A 21495-nucleotide genomic window follows, 5' to 3' on the forward strand; every position below is an offset into this window, starting at 1 on the left:
GCTCTTAGAGCAGTCACAACCATAGCTCTTCTGCTTCTGGTCTATTCAAATAACCCCTTCCTTATTCAATCTCCTTCAAGTGTACCATGTTGTTGTTTCTTTCCTTCCGGAAACTAAAGAGTAAAAGAAAATCTAGCTATTTGGGATGGCATTAATTAAAAAAAAAGGGAAATAAAGACATTTTAATTGCATGGGATTTCTGAATAAGTTTTCAAAGTGGGGGTAAAAAAATAGCTGTGTGCCTGGTACACAGAGAGTCCTTTCTCTTCCCCTTTGTGGCAGAGGAATCAATGGAATTCATACAAAAGAAGGAGGGGGGTGGGAAGAGAGATAGGAGATGCCTTGCTCGGTACCAGCAGGTCACAAGTCTCATGAGGCTCCAGCAGGGCTTGCAAGGAAGTTGCTGACTCTATCTCCATGTGTACCTTTTTGTTCCTTGCCTTGGATTTGCTGGTCAGTGGCATGCTGCTTTGCCTGGCTCTCCATAGAGCTTGTAGCCTACAGGAATTTGGACAGAGTGGTACAGACATCGCCGACAGAGACTCTGATCACTGACTATCCCTTTAAATGCAGTCTCATGACTTAGTCTTTACTCCACTACCTATTAAAGAAGGAGACAAGACGTTCATAGACAGCTTCCATTCAGACACACAGAAGGACACAGAAAGGCAAGACAATTTAACTGTGAGTAAATGCAAAGCATTAGAGGTGTTCTCTAGAGCAAAGGGCATGGAGAAAGATTTGTAGAAAATCCTGAGGTGAAAGAAGGTGCAGTAATTTTTAAAATATACTTGCATACAATCTTCAGAAGTTGAAATTCTGTAAGGAAAGATATTCTGTCATTTTAGCATTATTCCTTTAAATATGAATCTAAGTGTCTCTTAATATAAAGTTGACCAATGCTTGATTTCCCATAAAAATCCGACATGGTGATTTTGTGCTGCAAGCACTAGAACCTTTTGCAAATGCAACCTTATTTTCACTGGGATAAATTTCATAGCAGGAATATCTGTGGGGGAAATTTGAAGCCAGCCTTTTGTAAACTTGGATCTAAAGCCCAGCCTGGAGCATCCAGTTAGATTTCTGCACCTCACGACGGGTGGCCTTTCTTCTGGGAGTGCTGGGGACAGAAAGGAGCTATGGGTGCTCAGCAGCATGGAGACTGCACTGAAGTGCAGTCATCATGTGTGCAGGTGGCTAACTTTTTAACCAAGGGGTTCTTTGTCTCCACACAAGGGAGACAAGGCGCTCTGTAATGGCCAACCATCCTGTATGCTACAGCATTCTGGAAAATTCGATCCTTGTTAGTCAACGGAGTCAGCAGCATGTCCCTACGTTTATTTTCTTTTTTTTTAATGACAACAGCTACTGAGTAGAACCGGACAAGTATTTTAATAGTGATCATTACTATTACAAGTGATATGTCAGCACTGATGGAATGAGAAAGTTCCTCTGTCAGCTCAGCCTATTACTTTTCTAAATATATCTGTGTTATGAATTGCAGGTGTGATTACCTGGTGGAGAGTGTTCCCAGCTTGCCTTCATGTTGCCCATTTCCTTCTCTGCATTTATCCTCTCTGCCTGCTGCTTAACCAAAGGAAACTGCATCTCCTATGATGAGCTGAAAGAGCTGAAAACTGAATTCGCCATCAATCTCTACCGGCATATATCTGAAGCAGAGAACAGAACCAATCTGGTAGTCTCTCCAGCAAGTGTGGCTGTTTCTTTGGAGCTGCTGCAGTTTGGAGCGCAAGGAAATACCTTTATAGAGCTGCAGGATGCCCTAGGATACAACATTCATGGTATGTACTGCTTAAAAAAAATACTTATTGTCTTACATTTTTTAATAAATTCACAGCTTAATAAGGAGACAGGAATGGGACACGTCATATTAAACTTCCATTTTCTGTCTCACTGCAAGATCTAGTTTAGGAGTGTTTTCTCCATCTTTGATAGGCAGGTATCAGCTGAACAAAGGAAACTCAAAGGAGTAGTTGATATACATGTTATTGTTCCATTTTTTCCTGAATCAGTGCTTACTCTCTTATGGCACAAAAATACAGCTACATTTAGAAAAGACGCTTCCATGAACAGCAGAATTGCTCCAGATTTCCTAGAGGTTCATCGTGTCCACTGTGCCCTGCTGTCCCCTGTGTGCTCTGCAAAGAGGTGCCAGGCAGAGGAGAGTTGTTTTCTCTCCCATCCCATTAACAAATGAAACCTATAGAAGTTAAATTATCTTTAAGACTTATGATGTTATTACAACTGGCCAAAAAGATGAAAAGTTATCAGAAGGAGACTGGCAGACAGATACACATTGACAGATGGATGGTGCAATTGCATCTTTCCCTGAAAGCAGGCTAAAATAAAACTCACTGGGAATTTGGAAGGGATATGGGAAAGACAGATGTCTTTAAATCCAGCATTAAGGCAGCTTAATTTAAGGATGCTGTTTTCATTTTAGCTTTGGATTATCCTACCATCTCACATCACATGTCAAAAACTATTTTACATTATGGGCAGAATGTTTATGAAAAGCAGATGACTGCCTCATCTTCAAAATTTGCAGCTTATATACAAGACTTATGTATAGACGTGACACTGCTATTTCTCAGCATAAAATTCACTTTCAGGGTATGAAAACTAAACATAAAACCTACAGTAATTTCATCTTCCTGTGCTGCAACCTGACTTAGTTACCATCACCATTCTGTATAAGATTAATATTCAAAAACCAACACAGCAGTAGGAGCTAACTCTGGCTGATGAATAGAGATACAGCTATCAGCTACACGAACTGCCATAGGAACAGTGCATCTATATTATGAGCAGCTGATACAATGAACTCTTGCCTATAATACTCCTATTTCTGTAAATTCAGTTCCTAAACAACATTAATTCATACAAGGATTATACCTTGCTTGATACTTCTGGTCATTAGGGGCTCAGTTATTAAGAAAGAACCTTAAAGAATAACATTTCACAGTGAAATTCAAGCACAGATCTCCACAGAAAATGTAACAAAGAGAAGTGCAGAGGTTGTCAATGACTTGCTAGGTCTTTTATGTTCTCATGTGGCACATTGTAGCAGGGAGACACTATATCTCCATTTTAGCTGTCTGTGGCACAAGCCACATGAGCTTTTGCTTTCAGTAATATTAATGCAGGAATGTGAAAATAAAGTAGGATGGGATCTATTGCTATTGGTTATAACAGCATATTTCCAGTAATGGGGAAGGAAACCACTTCCTCAAATGGTCTAAATCAAATAAATAAGTAAAATAAATAAATCAAATATTGAGATGAAATTTCCTATCAGATGAGTAAAACCAAAGTATATAGGTATGCATATGTGATAAAATCCCTTTCTTCAACTTAATGTTTGTATTAATGTTTTTGTTGGTCTGCCCTAAACAATAATGAAGGATGAGGTTAAAACCTTAGCAGATTGAAAACAATGAAAACATTGATGGTTTATTCACTGTTCACAGAGAATCTGCTCTTACATGCACTTGTAATCTTCTTTCAATGTTTGGAAGATTTGTTCACTTTTATTCTAATACTAAGAAAAACAATGCATAAGGGGATGTATCTGTAGACAGAACAAACAAAATGACATGCTTTAAAATGCTTTCTCCTAGCTGATTTATTTTATTAACAATAGAGTATTTTAAAGCAATTTCGAGCTCTTCTCCAAGTAAGAATTCAGGACTTTGGTTAGCTAAGCACTTTGGGGAAGTTACAAGTCTGGGATACCACCTCTCACATCCACATCTACTTCCAGTTTACCATCCTTGATTTCTCACATCTTCCAGAGTGCTCGTCAGATGCTCCCACACTAACACAGAACACACAAGGAAAGCACTTTACACCTCAGACTACATGAGTTTTCTAGACATCTGTTCAAGGAGTTCAGTATTTTACCCCTTATAGAGTGATAGATCCAAATTTTAATACCAAACTTCCCATAGGTGATTAGTCTTCCTCCAGGTTAGCTACTTAAAGTAGTATTATGAGGTCAGAAAACACACACTGGATTCTCAGGTGGTAAAAATCAATAGATGTGCAACTCTCTTTTGCCCCATGAAGAATCTGAAACAATGCAGTAAAAGCGTCCTGATGACCTGTCTGGCAGCTGGAGTCTCATGGTTATCCTGCCCTTGACCTGGGACCCTTAATTTGATCAGCCTGGGACAGGTCAGTCCATGTGGGATTCACTTCCCTGGTTAGCCACCCCAAAACACTCACATCCCAGATGGCAGTCCCGACTTCCCTCCTGTTCTGCCCACATCCACAGGTGACTGGAGAAACTGAGTGATCACTCCCTTTGCCTAAGGCCTCTTGACTCAAAACTAAGAGATTTCCAACCAGCCATAATGGTGAGCTCAGCCATGACCATGGGGAGCCAGATACCTATGAGCTGCCCAGGGCATTCCAGGGTTTCAAGCCAAAGCAGAGGAGCACCTGAGCCAAGTACCACAGCAAGGGACACACTACTAACCCACCTTGAAAATGGTGGCAAGGAATTCATGTACAACAGTGAGCTACTGAGGTTTCACATAGATATTGGGGCACTAGGTGGTGAAATCTGAAAGTTCCTGGTGGTCCCACAAAGCCAAAAGGGACTGATGTCTTGCTAAAGAAAAGCAGTACTCCAGACATTTCCCAGTCCTCATTGAAAACTTAGTTATAGAATGAGGAACTTGTTGGAAAGGTCTTAAAGGCAAGTAGCAATCTCAACTTTTATTATCTGGACATAGGCAAGTCTCCTCCAAAATACAACAAGATATATAGGAAAGGGGCTGAACTGCAAACACAGGAAGTTTGAGGAGATTTGACACAGAGCACATAAACGTTGTTCAGATGGGTGAGAGTCCCAGGCCTCAGGAGGTCACTTTGGCATGAACCATTCAATCACAAATCGTTGCAATTGAGAAAAATAATGGCTCCTAAATCACCCTTCAAGGGAGTCTATGGGAACGTAGTGATTTTAAAAACACAGGATTCTCTGAGTCTGTGGGACTCATGTTCCTTCTGGGCTCACACCTCAACCATGTATCCATCACAGAAGCCACCACCGTTGAACTACTATGAGCTTTTCAGAACAGGAGACCAGGGCATTATTCAACTATTTCCATTAGTAGACAGCAAACTAAAGAATACACTATTGAATTTTGGAATGACACTGAGCTTGTAATTGCTACAAGCATTTTGGAGGACCAGAATAGTATTTAAAAGGATCCTGGAAAGTCATAGAAACATGTGAACTGAATAGGATACAACTCAGTAAGGACAAGTGCAAAATTCTACATTTACAAGAAATAATCAGTCATCCAAATTGGGGAACCATGAGTCAAAAAATAGTAGTTTTTGGAAAGGATCTGAGGGATCTTAGGAATTAGAAGAAAATAATATTGAATGGGAAATACAATTGTACTTGAAAAAAAAGCAGACATGGTTGTGGGTTGTATGAATAGACGAGTTGCTTCTAACACATGTGAAGCAACCATCAGTTCTGTTTAGCATTGCCAGGGCTCATCACCAATACTGGGCCAGTTTGGGACACTATCCTTCAAGAAAGAAAACAATGGCTAGGGGCCAAGGGCAGCAGACTAACCTGGGGCTATAAGGGAGATGCCTTTCCTGGGATAGGTGGATAATGGTAAGAGAAGGAGACAGTGGTACTGTGGCCAGTCACTGCCAGAGGTACTAGATCTCACTAACGGGAACTCAGAGAGGGTCCAAAACCAAAAAATAATGTACCTTATAAACTGTTCAGAGGTGCATTTGCATAGAGGTGTGAACCTGATGTGAGTTCAGCTGCTTGACACATCTGCACTAGAGTGATTCCTACAGCACCATGAAGAGTGCTTTACCATGCCTAGAGCATCATCGCCCTCAACAGTAGTGCTTGACAGTAATGCTCCATAAAGTCAAGGGTGCTTCCGTGCTTTAACAATCAGAGGACACCAGTGCCAGCACTGGAGCAGAGAGCTGTGGAGCCCTGGGGCAATCCTTAACCTCAACATGATAGTTGCAGTTTCTCCCTCTCTCTCGCCTGGCAGATCAAAGCGCGCAGGACTTCTTGCGCGCAGTGTATGAAGGAGTGACCGACTCGAGCCAAGGCACAGTGGTTCAGCTGGCATGTTCCTTCTTTGTGGATGCTGGCACGCAGCTCTCGCCTCACTTCACTGCACATGCCGCACGCTGGGCGAACAGCAGCCTGCAGCAAACCAACTTTACTGACCCCAACAGAACCAGGGCCCAAATACAGGAATGGATCACCAGTAACCTTGCAGGTAACACAGCAACCTACAAGAATGCACATGAATAACATGTAAAATAAGAGTGATGAGAGAAATTGCATTAAACCAAGTACAGTTTTTTGCCACACTGTGTTGTCCAAACCAAGGCTGAAAGCCAGAAAACCTAATTCTTGTGCTGACATTCATTTCTAACGTGAAGAAAGAGTGGGAATAGGTCTGAACCTGCGAGTATAAATTTGCAGTATCAAGCTGGTAACCAGTTGGTCTCATTCCTCTAATTTTTAAAATGGCAATCCTTTGCAGTGTTTTCACTTTTAATGAGAACAGCCAGATTCCCCAGGGATGATGTTTGTGGCACTGAATGCTTTCATGGTGCTATGGGGAACATGCAGGGCCATAAGCTCAGCAGTCAGACCCTGAGTTTAAAAAGTCAAAATGGGAAATAAAAAGAATTTACTTTCCACATAGCAAGAAAAGTAATGAAATTAAATTCGGTGTTAATGAAAAAAATAATTGAAAAAGAAAGTCCTAAGAAGCAGCAGAGCAAAGCAGTCCCTGATTTGCCTCATCAACTTATGTGAATGTTAATTTGGCCAGCAACATATGAGCTGATGTTAAATACACACATTAAAGTTGTTGAAACTAACGAAAAAAAAAATTCTGTCTTTCTCAAATGAACACTAAGAAGTGATCCAGCTCCATGACAGAAGTGTATTGCTCTAGAAGCAGGTACTAAAATGAGAGGTCATATTGCAGTGCTCACATTGCAATATCAATGAATTAAAAGCAGATCACTCTTTCAGAAATCTTTGAGATACCCAAAGCAGGATCAGTTGAACTGACAAGTAAACAGGAGAAGGGGAAAATTAGGATATAAGCCCCAAGTGACTTAGTTACTTCATAAAGCAGTCTGTAGTCATGCCATGAGGTATTTCTGGTACTAATGATGAACACCTCTGAGATACACCTGGGCAGATTTAACCTAGAACACCAGTTAGAGCCAGGGCATGGTGCTGAACACTGGGTTGCTGTCATCTGCACTGTTCAGCAAGTAGCACAGTGCTGGCACAGCTTTGACGCTCAACATTGCCCAACTCAAACTCAGTTCTGGGGAGAGCAGGGACCAGCAGGCAATCCAGATGAGGTCCATGTACATGTGGGGAGGGGAAGGTAGAGGGTTGACGGTACCTTATGAGTTTTGCCTCTTGCCCTTCGGGATGGAGAGTGGTCCCGACTTGCTTTATTTAGTCCCACGGACCTGGCCTTTAGGCCTGGGCAAGTAGGACACGTGTCCCTCTCCCTGTCTCTTTTCCATGCAGGTGGGGATGTGCATGGCATGCTGTTGGAGACTGCTAGGTCGTCGCTCAGCCAGGTTGCCTTGGTGAGCACCATGTATTTCAGAAGCACGTGGCAAAAGAAGTTTTCCCTTATGGACACTCAGATGTTGCCTTTTACCACATCAGAGGGCTCAACCCTGAAAGTGCCCACAATGCATCATACAGCTGAAGTTAACTACGGTAACTGTCCTTAATCCAGATTTGAGCTATTGTACAACCTGGAACAGTTTTCTTTATTTATTTTCCACAAATACCACACTAAGATAGTGTTATTTTCCTAGCTTAGAGAAGTCTCAGAAGAAATCCCATCAAACAAAGAGATGACCTAGGTGACCAACTTGACTCCTTATAATCCCAAGCATTGATTAAACAGATTCTGCATTCAGAATGGTTCCTAAAATATCTACTGTCCCTGTCCCATTCTTCACAGACCAACACCTCCTAGCACTCCATAATAAACTTGTCAGTTGTAGCAAACAACCAAAAGGCACCAAGATAATGGACCAGGAGAAAGGAACATAAGAGACTGAGGGTACCACAGTATAAAAAGTCCTTTACAATAGCATGGAGCTTGCTAAATAAAGCTGCTTAGAAAAGGAGGACCATAGGAAGCACGTTTGAACCCATGACAGAGGGGCAGTTAAGACTAAAACTATATCAAGCCAATTTGATTTGTAAGGTAAATAAAAAATTTTCTGGCCCCTCAGTCTAATCCCTGCTTGTTGTTTGAGTGTGTGAGCACCGAGGGAGGATGGCATAACCAGGAACACCAGCACTGCACACCCATTCCTGTGTCTCTAGTCACAGCCTGTTTCCAAGACTTTAGGGTAAAACCTCAGATCTTCAGGGCCAAATTCTGCAAGAAAAGATAATTTTTTATGGTGCTTAAACCAAATCAGTGAGTGATTTCAGCACAGGTTTAAACCACTATAAATATAGGTCAAACTTTTATTTTTATAATATATGAATACAGTGTAGACTACTTTCAAAGGCTTGATGTATGTGGGTTGCTGACAAGAGGACTTATGCTGCAGGCTTAATTTTCTACCAACAGGAATTATGCCAGTTAGCTATACAATCTCTTTCAAAATATAAAAAGCTCCTTTCCCTTCTACCCTAAATTTCAGAAGTGCACTTGGGTAAAAACCTCCCTAATTCCAAGTACAAATTTTCTCAAGACCGATTTATATCTCTTAACATCATGCCAGCTTTAAGTTAAATAGTTTCTCTTCAGCTTTGATATTTACTCCCAAACGTTATTTGCAAGTCACCAAGTTGTCTCTCAACTTCCTGTTAGATAAACTGAAGCAGCTGGCTCATCTAAGCTATTCGAAAAGGAGGCTCCAATTCTCTACTAGTTCTTTTTTGCACTTTTCCAAATTTAAATCAATCTTTCTTGAGAATAAATGATCAGGAATGTACACAACACTTTTAATGAAGCTGTATTCATGCTTGCTAAAATGATTTTAGTATTTCTATGTCTTCCTAAAAGTACCTTGCATAGTGTAGCACAGAACCAGCTCAGGGTGGTTACTCAAGGTTGGTCCCACCTGGGCCTTTTTCCTTTCTGCATTTTTTTCCAGCTGATGAGTCCTCAAGGGGAAGGGGGGGAAATCTCTACCATTTGATTTCCACCACGCTAGTCGTCATGGCAAATCACTGTCTTTGATGAAAGTCTTAGTGTGGACAATACTTTGGAAAGCCACTAGTAACTCTTTTCAACCTGGGAGCCCCTCTTCTACATTGCTTTAAGTACCTGCTTGCTGCTTTTCTTTTCCTGCTCTGATTGCCATCACTTTTACCTGTAAATAGTGCCATAGTGAAATTATATTTGCTGTTTTATTTAAAACTAGATGGCTGGATCTATGCCTTTTTATCAAATTAGTTACTGAGCCAAAAAAGTTTATAGATTTGTTTGCTAGTTTACTTTATATTGCAATTTATCTCACTTTTTATTTCCTTCTGTGACTTGATTATTCTTTTCTCCAGAGGACTTTCTAAAACTTCCCAGATTACTTTCTTTTTCTTTATAAATGAATCCTTTTTTCCAATCATGGGAAACAACTGAATTTACAGTCTATTAAAATTTTTGCTCACTTATTTGCAATTCCAAATCCAAGTTCTTCTCATATTTTGGGGTGGCGATCATCCAGGCTCCAGATTATTATTCATCTCTCTAATGTGATGAGAACTTATGATGTCAAGTAACGTGAACTTTGTTTCCATCTCTGGCAGTGTAATTACTCTTTTCTTCATTTCCATTGGGAATCTCACCATTATCTTTTGCTCTGTCATCAGACTATTTCTTTGCCACCGGTTACAACAAATAATTGGCACGAATCTAAAAAAATATCTAATAGTTTATATGTCTTAATAGCTTATATGGCTAAAACATTTTCCTTTGCTGTGCAACAGTCACATTAAGTAGGCAGATAGCAGCTCGTTATTTCTATGCCTTTTTATCTCTAAACCATAATCCACCTGGTCAAAAAATAATTTCTTCTGCTCTTTGCAAGTTTGTCCTTACAGTTACATCTTTCTTTGTGGCATCTCTTCTTCCCAGACACTCATGGTGTGCCCACCATTGCTTCTTCCTCCTGCTGGGACTGCCAGCTCCTGACCACATTCACACCTCTGACTTGACACACTCCCATCCTATTTACATTTGAACCTTTTACAAGTTAAATTACTTTAGTGAGGAGTGCAGTTTCCCTTTCCAAAACCCTACACCTCATCTTCCTTGTTGTTGAGCAACATGAACTACATCAACTCGATTTTTCAGTCCTGGGTGATTTTGTATCACCAGCTCACAGCAAGGGCTTTTGCTACCCATGATGTCTTGAACAGCCTTACCCTTCACTGCTTTAAGAGGTAAACAAATAGGTTTCTTGGGAACATACTTGGTGAGCACCACGTATTTCAGAAGGACGTGGCAAAAGAAGCTCACCAAATACAGCTATTACCTTAAGAATGAACCTTTTCTCCGAACTTTCTCTTTTAGCAGAGAGAAATAAAGAAATGAGAGGTCCAAAACAACAGAAGGCAGGGGGCTGCCAATGCTTATACAGGTGGGTATAGTCAGGGAAAGCCAGTGACCAGGAATTCAGCAGCTGAACTGCATTGTCTGACCCCATATTTGCACCAGAATCCTTGCAAACTTGATGTGAAATCGTTAGTTCTGCTTATTTAACCACTTGCCTGAACACAAGAACACCATCCTATCGTCCTTAAGTAGGTAGCTGAAGCACTAAATATTTGCACAGAAAAGGAAGTTAGCCAAAATACTAATCCAGCCTGAAGTATGTAAGCTTTTTGCAGCTGGAGAGACTTTTAAGGAAAGCCAAAATGAAAGGGATCATTTAAAATTTGCTGATTGTCAGGCTTGATTGAGCCCATTCAGTCTTTGTCACTAAAAGTGACAGAAACATTTCTAACAAATCAATTTGAAATAAATGCAAAAGACTGGCTCAGTATAACTAAACAGAGGCCCAAGATAACTTTCTGTCATTATTAAATGATAGTAGCTGTCTCCCACCAGGATCCAAAGCACAGAGTGAGAAAGATTAGCTGTAACCTATTACCAACTGCAACTTTCACAACATTGTTTATCCTTTTAACATGGCCACAAAGAACAAACCAGCCTGGGGATAAGTAACACTGCTTTAAGAAAATGTCAACATTACTGTTCACACACACCTCTTAAACACTGCAGCTACTTTACATATTCATTTTTCCAAGCCATTTGTTAACAACATTTGAATTCTAATTTAGCATATGTATAATCCTTATGGGAGGCTCAAAATCAGTTCAAGCAAGGAACGCTAAATGTTCTGACTCAATAGCATAAAGTCTTTGATTTTCTTTCTAATTAACAAATAAGGAAGCACTGTATAACCTTTGCGCAGAATGTGCTAACTTCAAAATATCAGCATGCCCGCATATTAAACCACTCACGCCCAGTGCACTACAAATGTAAATCTTCCTTGTTTGCCCATTGGAAAGCAGAACATCTTTTCCCAGCAAATGATCCACATGCTGGGAGTTAGTTTTAACAGAGCAATTCTCTCTCCATGGTGCAAGGCAGGAGGGCTCATCTAAGAGCCTAAGATTTAATCTAGCAGAATAATCAACACTTTACGAATCCTATCTAGTTCACATCTGCAACACTAACAAATATTGTATGCTAAGTATTTGAGACATCCTACAGCTATGTAAATATTGCCGAATATTTAGATATTATGAACATAAGCTACATATATTCTGTTATTTACAACCCCTGGTTCAGAAAGTGTGAGCACCTTGAAGTTACAAGTACTACAGCCAGGTGAAGAAGGAGTAGATTGAGTATTTTGGATAGCCTGCAGCAAAGGCAATAAGATGTTTGCTTGCAACAATAAGATGTTAAGCTTGCATTTAACTCCTGGTCTGCTAACTAGTACTGAATGTTCCTGAAATGCTATTTATTGGATTCTCAGATGGAAAAATAAGAAGCTAAAATTGTGATAGTGGAATCTGTTCTACTGTGTAACAGAGTCCATTAGAAATGCCTGGTAAAATTGTTCTTTGAAAAATGGCATTAAAATGGTACTTTAAAATGGTTATTACAAATTGTTGTATAACCAATTGCAAGTTTGGAAGCCCTCCAGCTTTTACTCTTGAGACTAGTTTTTATAACCTTCATCTGATTTTGATAGATTTTTGTGCCTAGATTTTCAAAAATTATAAATATGATGCTTAAATAAGCATAAGCTATTGTTTAATATAACTATTTTTTTTTAAATAAGGCTAATACTGATTTTTAAAAGTCACAAAGACAGAAACATGAGGCAAAGTAGATTTCAGTTAATTAACTAGGATACTCCATTTTGTTTTTGTAACTTCTATCAGCACTAAAATTTTAGTGAAAGATATTATAAAATTGCATCTTTAGTTAAAGAACATGCATTGCAGGACGAGTCATCACAGTTACTGTCATTGCCTTGGTAATATTTTTTTAAACCCTGAGCAAGGAGGACAGCTATTATATGAGAAAGTAATAAAATACTCATGCTCTCTTGAGGCACTGCTTCGGCTACTATTACTTGCTCTAGCACTTTTCTGCCAAGATACATACGTCTCTCTCACAATCAGCTCTGTTCAGATGAGACTGTTGTGAGTTAACAGCAACCTGAGCTGGCTACAAGAATCTATGTACTAGAGACAATTCCTTAAATCCTACTGCAGCTGCTCTGAACTGTCTGCTGACCCTAGCTGGGGTTGTGGGTTTGGGGGGAGTTTTCCCACTTTGATGATGAAATAAGGTCTACATTTGCCCACCCACAGGCCAGTTCCAGACTGCGGCTCTGGAAGCGTTCAGTGTGGTCGAGTTACCCTACCTGGGGGAGAAACACAGCATGTTCCTAGTGCTTCCCAGCCATAAAAGAACACCTTTGTCCCAGATTGAGTCTCACCTTTCTGCCAAAGACATAACCCTCTGGGCCAACAGCTTAAAGAGAACAAAGATGGATATTTTTCTACCTAGGTAAGCAATGTTAGCACGATAGCTTCACTACTTCAACTGTCAGAATTTCATGTGATAGCACCTTCACGAGCAATGTGTGAGCAAAATCAAGTGACATGCTTTCTGTTTTGTTATTCATCTCACGATCAGAGATGGCCTTTCTTAAGGCACAAACAGGTGAGCTGGGAATGACAAGACTTCCTGGTATGCTCTGTAATGTCTAAAAAAAATGAAGTATTGCAGTTGATCCTACAGGTTTTACTCAAAATTTGTTAGGGATTAACAATCCTTTAAAGACCTAAAAGAGATATGTTGCCGGACCTTTCCCACACTCCATTTTTCTCTTTGCTTAAGGGAGAAAAAAAATATATAACCTTGTAAATACACACTACTGTGTGTTTTTTAAACTTGTCAGTATACTACAAAAAGGCACTGTACAAAGAAGTTGTGCACACCCCTACCCTCATAGTCATACCCATCTTTTCCATGCACAAACCAAGCTCACATCATTCTTTTTCCACTTTAGCCATTTGCTGTTGTTAGCAAACACACACACCCTGGAGGTACTTTCTATCATCTATTCCACTGAAATTGCATAGCAGGAGGAAGCAAGTACAGGAGGCCTTTTGTGGCTGTACCTATTGTACGGATCAGCAGGGAAGGACTTCATTACACATCTCTTACTATGCATTCATCACATTAATGAAGCCCTGAGAAACTGTTTATGCATTAATATTCTTTTTCTCCAAGCTAATCACTGGCAAATGGTTCGAAGTGCCATTTGCTATAGCCAAACTTGGGAAAATGCAGAGTTCATATGTCAAGAAGACTGAAAGGTAATGTGAGTGCAACAGATGGTGGTGAGGGATTCCTTCTATTAACAACTTCAGGTGAAGATGAGGTCCTTTTCTGCAAAGTACACTTAATCAGACAGCACGCACTGGTCTCATACAGGAATAGATGGATGAAATGGAAAGGCTTGCAATAAATCGCATCTGTTATGCTTTTAACTCTACGAAACTACAAATCCAGCATTTAAATAAAATCTATCATACTAATTTCAGGTTCAGTATTCAAAGCCTTTTTGACCTAAAGACAGTTTTTTCTGCCTTGGGAGTTAAAGACGCATTTGATCCCATCACTGCTAATTTTAAAGGCATTTCAGGTAAGAGACTTGACTAAATACAAAATGATCCTCGACCCAACAGTTGTAGACTTCTACCTTTGAGTGATTTGGTAGACCTGAGTAATCTGAATTAATTGCACTGCTTTCTCTGCGAAATTCCAAAACACAGCTTACACCTCAACTTCTCTATTCTATCAATTGATTTTATCAATTTTGCCAATTGATAGAATTTTGAGCTTTTTTGTGGAAAAGAAGAACCTGAAAAGGAGAGGGTTGGTTTGGGTCTTGAGCTTACTTTTTCCTTCTGATTTCTTTAAGATTAAAACTGTCAAGATGGCATAGGTCTGAAAAATGTTTATTTATTCAGAAATTTAGGAATGCAAGTTGTACTAAAGCATCCTATTTGTGTTTTTAAATAGTCATTAAACAGTAAGGGATGCTGGACCAACAAGTCTGTATTTCAGCTCCTAACACTACAAACAGTAGTGGTATACGCCCAGGTCACGTTATCTTGCTAATCCAGTGACCAGTGGATGGAGTTATACTTTCCTTTCCTAAAATACTGTTGTTATGACTAAACTCTTGGTTTTGGAAGCCTGAAATTCTTCTGCTCCTTGGAAAATTTTTGCCCCTATTTAATATTAAATACAAAAAGAATCCAAGTTATCAATTTTCTTTCTTCTTCGACTACTTCCAGCAACACAAAGATTTTCACCTTAGTCATTTCTGCTCATACTAAAGACTCAGAGTGGTAGCAGCCCAGAGAGCACCTTACATTCTTGTGCATGTGAGTGAATAACTGAAATTCCTTCCGTTCAAACCTGCTCTTACAGAAAAATTACTTTCCTGAGATGAACCTCAGAAGGCACATTTCTCACGGAGTTTTTCATGCCACTTTTAAAATTGAACATAGCAGTGTTCTATTGCTATGTTCTATATCTCAGACTGCAAAGAGATGCACATTAAAATAATTTTGCTGCTCACTTTTTTGTTAAAGCCTGCTGCTTTGTTTATTGCAAACAAATATTAATATACTGATGAAGTGTGCAAAGATGTATTTTATAAAGTTAATATCTATTTAAATAAGACACATGCTTGGAGGAAATTAACTCCATAACCAATATAATTTAGCAGCTTCCTTCCTCTGTACGCGCACTGGTAGCTTCCATCAGAGGATAAGGCTTGTAGAAGTATTTGACAAGAAAAAAAGTCTGCCAACCTTCCCTGCTTTCTGCCCTCCACAGTCAGCTGGAGAGAAGCAGGCTTGTAATACTCAGTAGCTTTCTGAAATAGTTTTTTTTTTTTCCAAGCTCCATTTTATGTCACAGTCCCATTGTTTCTTCCTGAAGAGCATTTTTTTCCTGTTGTTTTCCTTTCAATGGTTCCTCAGTTCTTGCCTCGTCCTCACTGCGTTAATTAGTTTCTACTTTCACCATGTAACCTTACCTTCTACCACAACCTGGAGACCTCTCAAACTAGTAACTCCCATCCAGCATTCAGTCCACTGTTGTCCATATAGGGGAAAACCAGTTTAGGTGGTTAAAATACCTAACAGTTATATGATCCTTAGATTCTGCAGGAAAAAAAGGCAAAAGCATTCTGATTACTTTTAAAAATAAGTTTGTAATGGAATTCAGAAAATAACTATTAACATGGTTTTTTTCAGATCAAGATAGTCTTTACATTTCGGAAGCTATTCACAAAGCAGAGATTGAAATAACAGAAGATGGTACAAAGGCATCAGGAGCTACAGGTAAATCAAATATACAGACATAACTTCTCATTTCTGGAGCCTTTTACAAAACCAACTACTAGCCTTTTATTTAAAATAAAGCAAACAAGCACGGTAGCATTTAAATGTATGCCTAATCTAAATTTAAACTTTTATATTTAACACACTTTCATTTTACCTTTATAAATGTTCATAAGAATCTGTAATTTTTCATCTCAGTCTAACATGTAATGGCTCTAATGAAAAACAACTTTATCAACCCAGGGAAAATTCTGTTTGAGAAAATATTTATTTTTCTGTTGGTCAAATATGTTTATCCAGACCGTAAAAACAAATAATGAGAAAAGCTTGGTAATATTTTATCTAAAGTGCCTGAACTGCTATGAGATTTGAAGATGATATCTTTGATAGCACTAAAAGTAATGATGGGAAAGTTTTACAAAGACAGGCTTGATTCTCACATACTTTGAAGTGTGACCTTCACATGCAGTAGCTTCTGCTACAGGATCATTTCCTCATGAGCAGCTGGGGCTGGGTGAACAGGGAGATTCAGAGTAAAATCTCAGCTACAGACTACACAGCCAGTAAATTACCTTCACCATCTGAAATCCTTCACACAAGTTACATAAAGCAGGGGAACCAAAATTAATGAGCTGTGTCTTCCTCCCTTTTTTTTTTAATTGGTCACATGAGCCTTATCAAAGAAGGCCCTGCTTTTCTTGTTTTGTCTTTGGAAGCCTCAGATGATCCAAGCAAGCATGGAAGGCAACTGTAATCCTAAACCCCTTCCATTCCTTCTCTGAAAAGGCTGAACTTGCCCTCAAGCCATTCAAATATCAGCACAGCAGCAGGGTGATCATTAACCACTTCTCCACTTCTCATCTTTCTCCTTCCCTGGGCTGTGCCAACTGTAAACATGCTCCACACGCACAATGCAAATGCTGGTGGTGGTCCTTGACTGTGGATCAGGGTAAGATCTGAGTCTCTCCCACTTCTCCTCCTTGCTTCCAAGAAGGAATTCAGGAGGCACATAGAGCAGTGAACCTTACTGCAGTGTGCACATTCCCTCACCCAAATGTCCCACAGTCACAATGTCAAAAGGAACCTGAGCACACCTGAGTTGGTGTATTTATAGTATTTCTCTAGAAACAGTTTTGAATCTGACACATGTAGTACACAGGTGGGTGTACAGTGAACAGTTGATGTAACCAAGTTAACCTTTCTGCAGAGCTGTATACAGTTTTAAATTTTGAAACGATTTTCCTCTCTATTACTTCTCATAATTTTTCTACTAATCCCTACACAAAATAAAAGCTTTTAGATGGCTTCAATCTGAGGGTAATAGATCTTTATCCCATTGAAACCAATGCCAAAACTCCCTTAACTCCAGTCAGACCAAGAAGCTGATTTTAAAATATGTTTGTTTACTTTAAAAGTTCTGGATCTAGTCACTTGGTGGCTTGAAAGCAAAAACAGGCACTTTTTTATGAGCATTAAAACACTGCCTAAAAAACTCAAACTAGTTTTACTGTGTCTTGAGTTTTCAAATTAATTCCATTGTTTTAACATCTCAAAAAATAATCCAAATCTGCTGGTTTTAGTATTGGGGTGTTTTGACAATGCATTCTTAAAACTACATAGCTACAAGGAATAATTTATTTAAAGAAGATGTATTTTAATAATAGCTGAGCCATCATAATTCTTAAGGATTCTTTATTTAATCTAATAATTAACCCACAAACAGAGAAGGGAAAATCAATCATAACTTGAGATTGAGGATACTTTGGTTTTGTTCAGAGCTCTGACAAGGGAAATTCCAGGATGACAGATACTTCTCTGCTCCATGTCTCCCAATTAGAAAAGGGACTACATTTGTGCCTTGCTTATCTTTTTCATCAGAACAGCACAGCCAAGAATTGGCTAACAGGTGAGGCAATAGCATGGTATGACTTCAGAAGAGTAAGGGCTGCAACAACATCAAAAATTACATTACCTTTGAAATCCAAAGCCAGAAGGACTCACTTCAGCATCAAAATACACACAAATCACCTGCATGTAGTCTCACGACTCTGGACTCATTAATTCAGACTGATTTCACTGTTGGATAAAATTTTTGGTTTATAGTTAAAGCAGAGGAGCAACTCAAAACTCAAGGTACTAAACATCAGAGCTTGAGGGCACTGTACAGAAGATGCAAAGAAAAGGGATGCATTTTACTAATGTTTTTTCTTTGTTGCGTTACAGCAATGGTATTACTAAAAAGATCTCGAACACCTATTTTCAAAGCAGACCGACCCTTCACATTTTTTCTGAGACAAGTTAATACAGGTATGCATGCTCTGCCTTTCAGGAGCAGAATTCTTCACAAGTAGCACTGAAATCAATACCAGTTCTTTCTAAATAGCCTGCCATTCTTCAATCCAGGAAGTTTCATCAAACATGGGAACAGTGGGGTTTGGGTTTTTAAAGCATAAAGACTATGGTTTAATTTCCTTAAAAAGAATGCACAACTCATAGAAGTCAGATTAGCCTCTTCTCCAGATGCAGTACGAGCTCAGAGATTTCTACAACAGCTTTAGGCACTAGAAAGATCTTAAAGATTTTAAATGCCCTAGCATTAAGTACTAAACTCCACAGGGCTATTAAAATTACAAACTGGCCAGATTAACATTGGAAATAGTTAAAATAGAGATCTTTCCCTATAAATAAAACTTACTCATGCCTATACTGATAGCAAACAGACTTCTACCAAAAAAAAAAAAAAAGAGCATTTCTTTTGCAACTGGTAACTCTTGACCACCCCCATACCCAAACAAAAAAAATCCAACCAAAACCACAAACAAAACTGCAGAGCACATCTTGAGAGAGAAGCATCACAGTGCTCCTTTAGCTTCAGTATTATTGTCTCATTTCAGATGTCCAATCACATTATTCCAGAATCTCTGCCAAAAGAAAACACTATATAGCTCGTTGGCAATAATAAAAATTGCATTATGCACCACTTAGTAGGTATTTGCTCCTCTGAAACATCAGGCCATCTCCAACAGCTCTTACCATTCTTAGCAATGCAGTAAATTTGCAGCTTAAATGAATCCTTCAAACCACCAAGTTTCTCTCATAAGTGGGGAACACAGTAATTTATAGGGTTCAGTAAAATACTGGGGCCTAATAAGAAGACCACAGAGAATAGTTTTCCTTATCTGCTTCCAAGCAACACACTTCTCTTAGTCAGTGAATACCTGTGTACGCAATATTCTGCTTTAAAAATCTGTATCTTAACATTTCAACATCACAATGCAAGCAGCTATTTTTTAAAGAGAAAAATCACTACACCTTGGTGGACATTTTGTTTTAAATGTGCTTTGGCAATCATTACCAGTTAATGAACAAAAGTATTTTTAGTTGGCTAACACAGAATTTTAAAATAAAAAGGCATCAATAAGCTCATCTGTGAAGCCTGAGCCACAGACTCTTCAGGATTAAGAACAAACTGATTTTGGTAAATAAAATGGCTCAGTTTATAATATATGTTATATAAAGGAAGGAAATCAGATTGTAAAACAAGATTTTTATGTGAAGTATAAAATACTTTCCAATCAACTCAAAATCACAAGTACATTTCTGTACTTTTAGCTTTTTAATGGAGTCATTTTGTTTCCTCAGACTTAGTGACAATTTTTTCAGGTATGAAAAGGGGAAAGGGTAAACAAGATAGACTGTTGGTATATTTTACCAAGCCATCTAGAGGTGCTTAAAACTCACTATGTCCAAAAGTTCACAATGAATTATTATGCAGACCAAGAGTCTTCATTGCATCAATCTTCTAGTAATAGTAGAAATATATTTTCCAAGACTTAAAATGGCATAGTTCTGCTCAAAATAATTAAAAAAGTTAAGTTTTTTAATTTGAATTTCACGTTTGAACACATTCCCTTTGAAGGACAGGCAAGGTAACAGCAATACAAACAACAACAAATCTAATGTATCTGAGGCAGTGATTTCATTCAAGGGGTTGTAATAACCTCTTCTGTAACTAAAACACGAACACAAAGCAACGAATTCAGGCTCTGTTTTCCTCAGTTCAGAAGTGATTCTTTAGCCAATGGTTTGGGTAGGTTTCAGATTTTGGCAAACTTCTAGTTTGGGCTACCAACTACTTGAAAAGGTCTTTTTGCTTTTAATACAGAAATGTTCAAATTATTCTAAGACAAGGGTGCAATTGTAGTCAGTTTTTCCATATAAGCAATGAGTGATTCCATGATTTCCTAATTCCATGTTTAGTTTATGTATTTAAACTGAACTACACTTTGAAAGTGAGCCTCTAAATTGAAATAACATTAATATTGTTTTCATTTACAGGTTCAGTACTCTTTATAGGAAGAGTTACAAATCCTTCATAATAACCACTAAACAAATAAACTGTCTTCTGTTCCTCCTATGGTGAGCTTTCCTCCAAAGAAATTAAAAGCTACATTATATGTATTTATTAAAACACTGCTTTAAGCAGTAACACTCATGCAAGAAAAAGTGAGAGTAAGCCCTCCACTACTTTATTACATTGTACATACTGTTGGAAACTTATAGCTGTCTAGGAATCATGAGCACCACAACTACAGGAAAGAGAGTAAGCATATAAACATTTGAGAAAAAAAATGAACAAATTTTGCCCCCTAAATGTTGAACAGTATGGGCAAACAGTTGCTACTTAACTTCATCATGGCTAAAAGCTTGCCTGTTGCTGAGTATATAGGTCATCTGAATGAAAGCATCCTACAAGAAAGTTTTGTGATGTTATTTTTCAAGCACAATTTCATTTCCCTGTCCTGAAGTCAAAAGCTCAAGAATAAAATTGAAATTCAGTCTGACCCCAGACAGATATAATCCAGCCGAGATAGTAAGGTATCAAGCAAACAGCATGATGCTGTGAAAAGAAAAAATAGTTGAAAGACTTTCACAACTGGCACAGAATCATAGAATCATCAAGGTTGGAAAAGGTGTCTAAGATTATCAAATCCAGCCATTAGCCCAGCACTGCCAAATCCACCACTAAACCAAGTCTCTAAGCACCACATCTAAACACTTTTTGAACACTCCCAGGGATGGCCATTTCACCACTTCCCTGGGCAGCCTATTCCAGACAGAGCAGACAGGAAGCAGAAATACCCACTCAATCAGTGACCAAACAAATATTTCTACCAAAAAAAGTAGCAGTACTACCTTTACTACCTTTGAAGTGTATGCAACATAAAATGGACATTTCCAAAGAACACTGAATGAAGCTAAAATCATCTAGAAAATGCGAGGTTTTTCAGCATCCTGACAAAAGCTGGGATACAGCAAGTGTTCAGCGACTCACAGTACAAGCACCAGAACCCAAGGCCCAGAGATTCTGGGTGAAGACTGCAAACCACTGACTCCTACAAAAAGCAGAGAGGTTTAGCTCCCACTGAATCAAACAAAGCTTTCTAACAATTCAGGGCACACCTAGCACAGACGAAAGACAAGGCCAGTAAAGCAATCAGTGATACTTTGTG

The 21495-nt window shown here is 38.8% G+C and overlaps 1 protein-coding gene across 1 annotated transcript; it reads left to right on the plus strand.

Annotated features, from left to right (window-relative positions):
• Positions 1-1528: 1528 nt before the first annotated feature.
• On the plus strand, positions 1529-20361 carry SERPINE3 (serpin family E member 3). The gene is made up of 8 exons (XM_008929131.3): positions 1529-1802; positions 6066-6299; positions 7586-7783; positions 12926-13124; positions 14168-14268; positions 15896-15982; positions 18206-18289; positions 20321-20361. The coding sequence occupies exons 1-8, from the start codon at positions 1544-1546 to the stop codon at positions 20359-20361; spliced, it is 1203 nt and encodes a 400-aa protein (XP_008927379.3). The 5' UTR covers positions 1529-1543.
• The last annotated feature ends 1134 nt before the right edge of the window (positions 20362-21495 follow it).

Source organism: Manacus vitellinus, unplaced genomic scaffold (genome assembly GCF_001715985.3).
Source record: "Manacus vitellinus isolate BGI_N305 unplaced genomic scaffold, ASM171598v3 scaffold_2_pilon, whole genome shotgun sequence".
In the NCBI taxonomy this organism is placed as follows: Eukaryota; Metazoa; Chordata; class Aves; order Passeriformes; family Pipridae; genus Manacus; species Manacus vitellinus.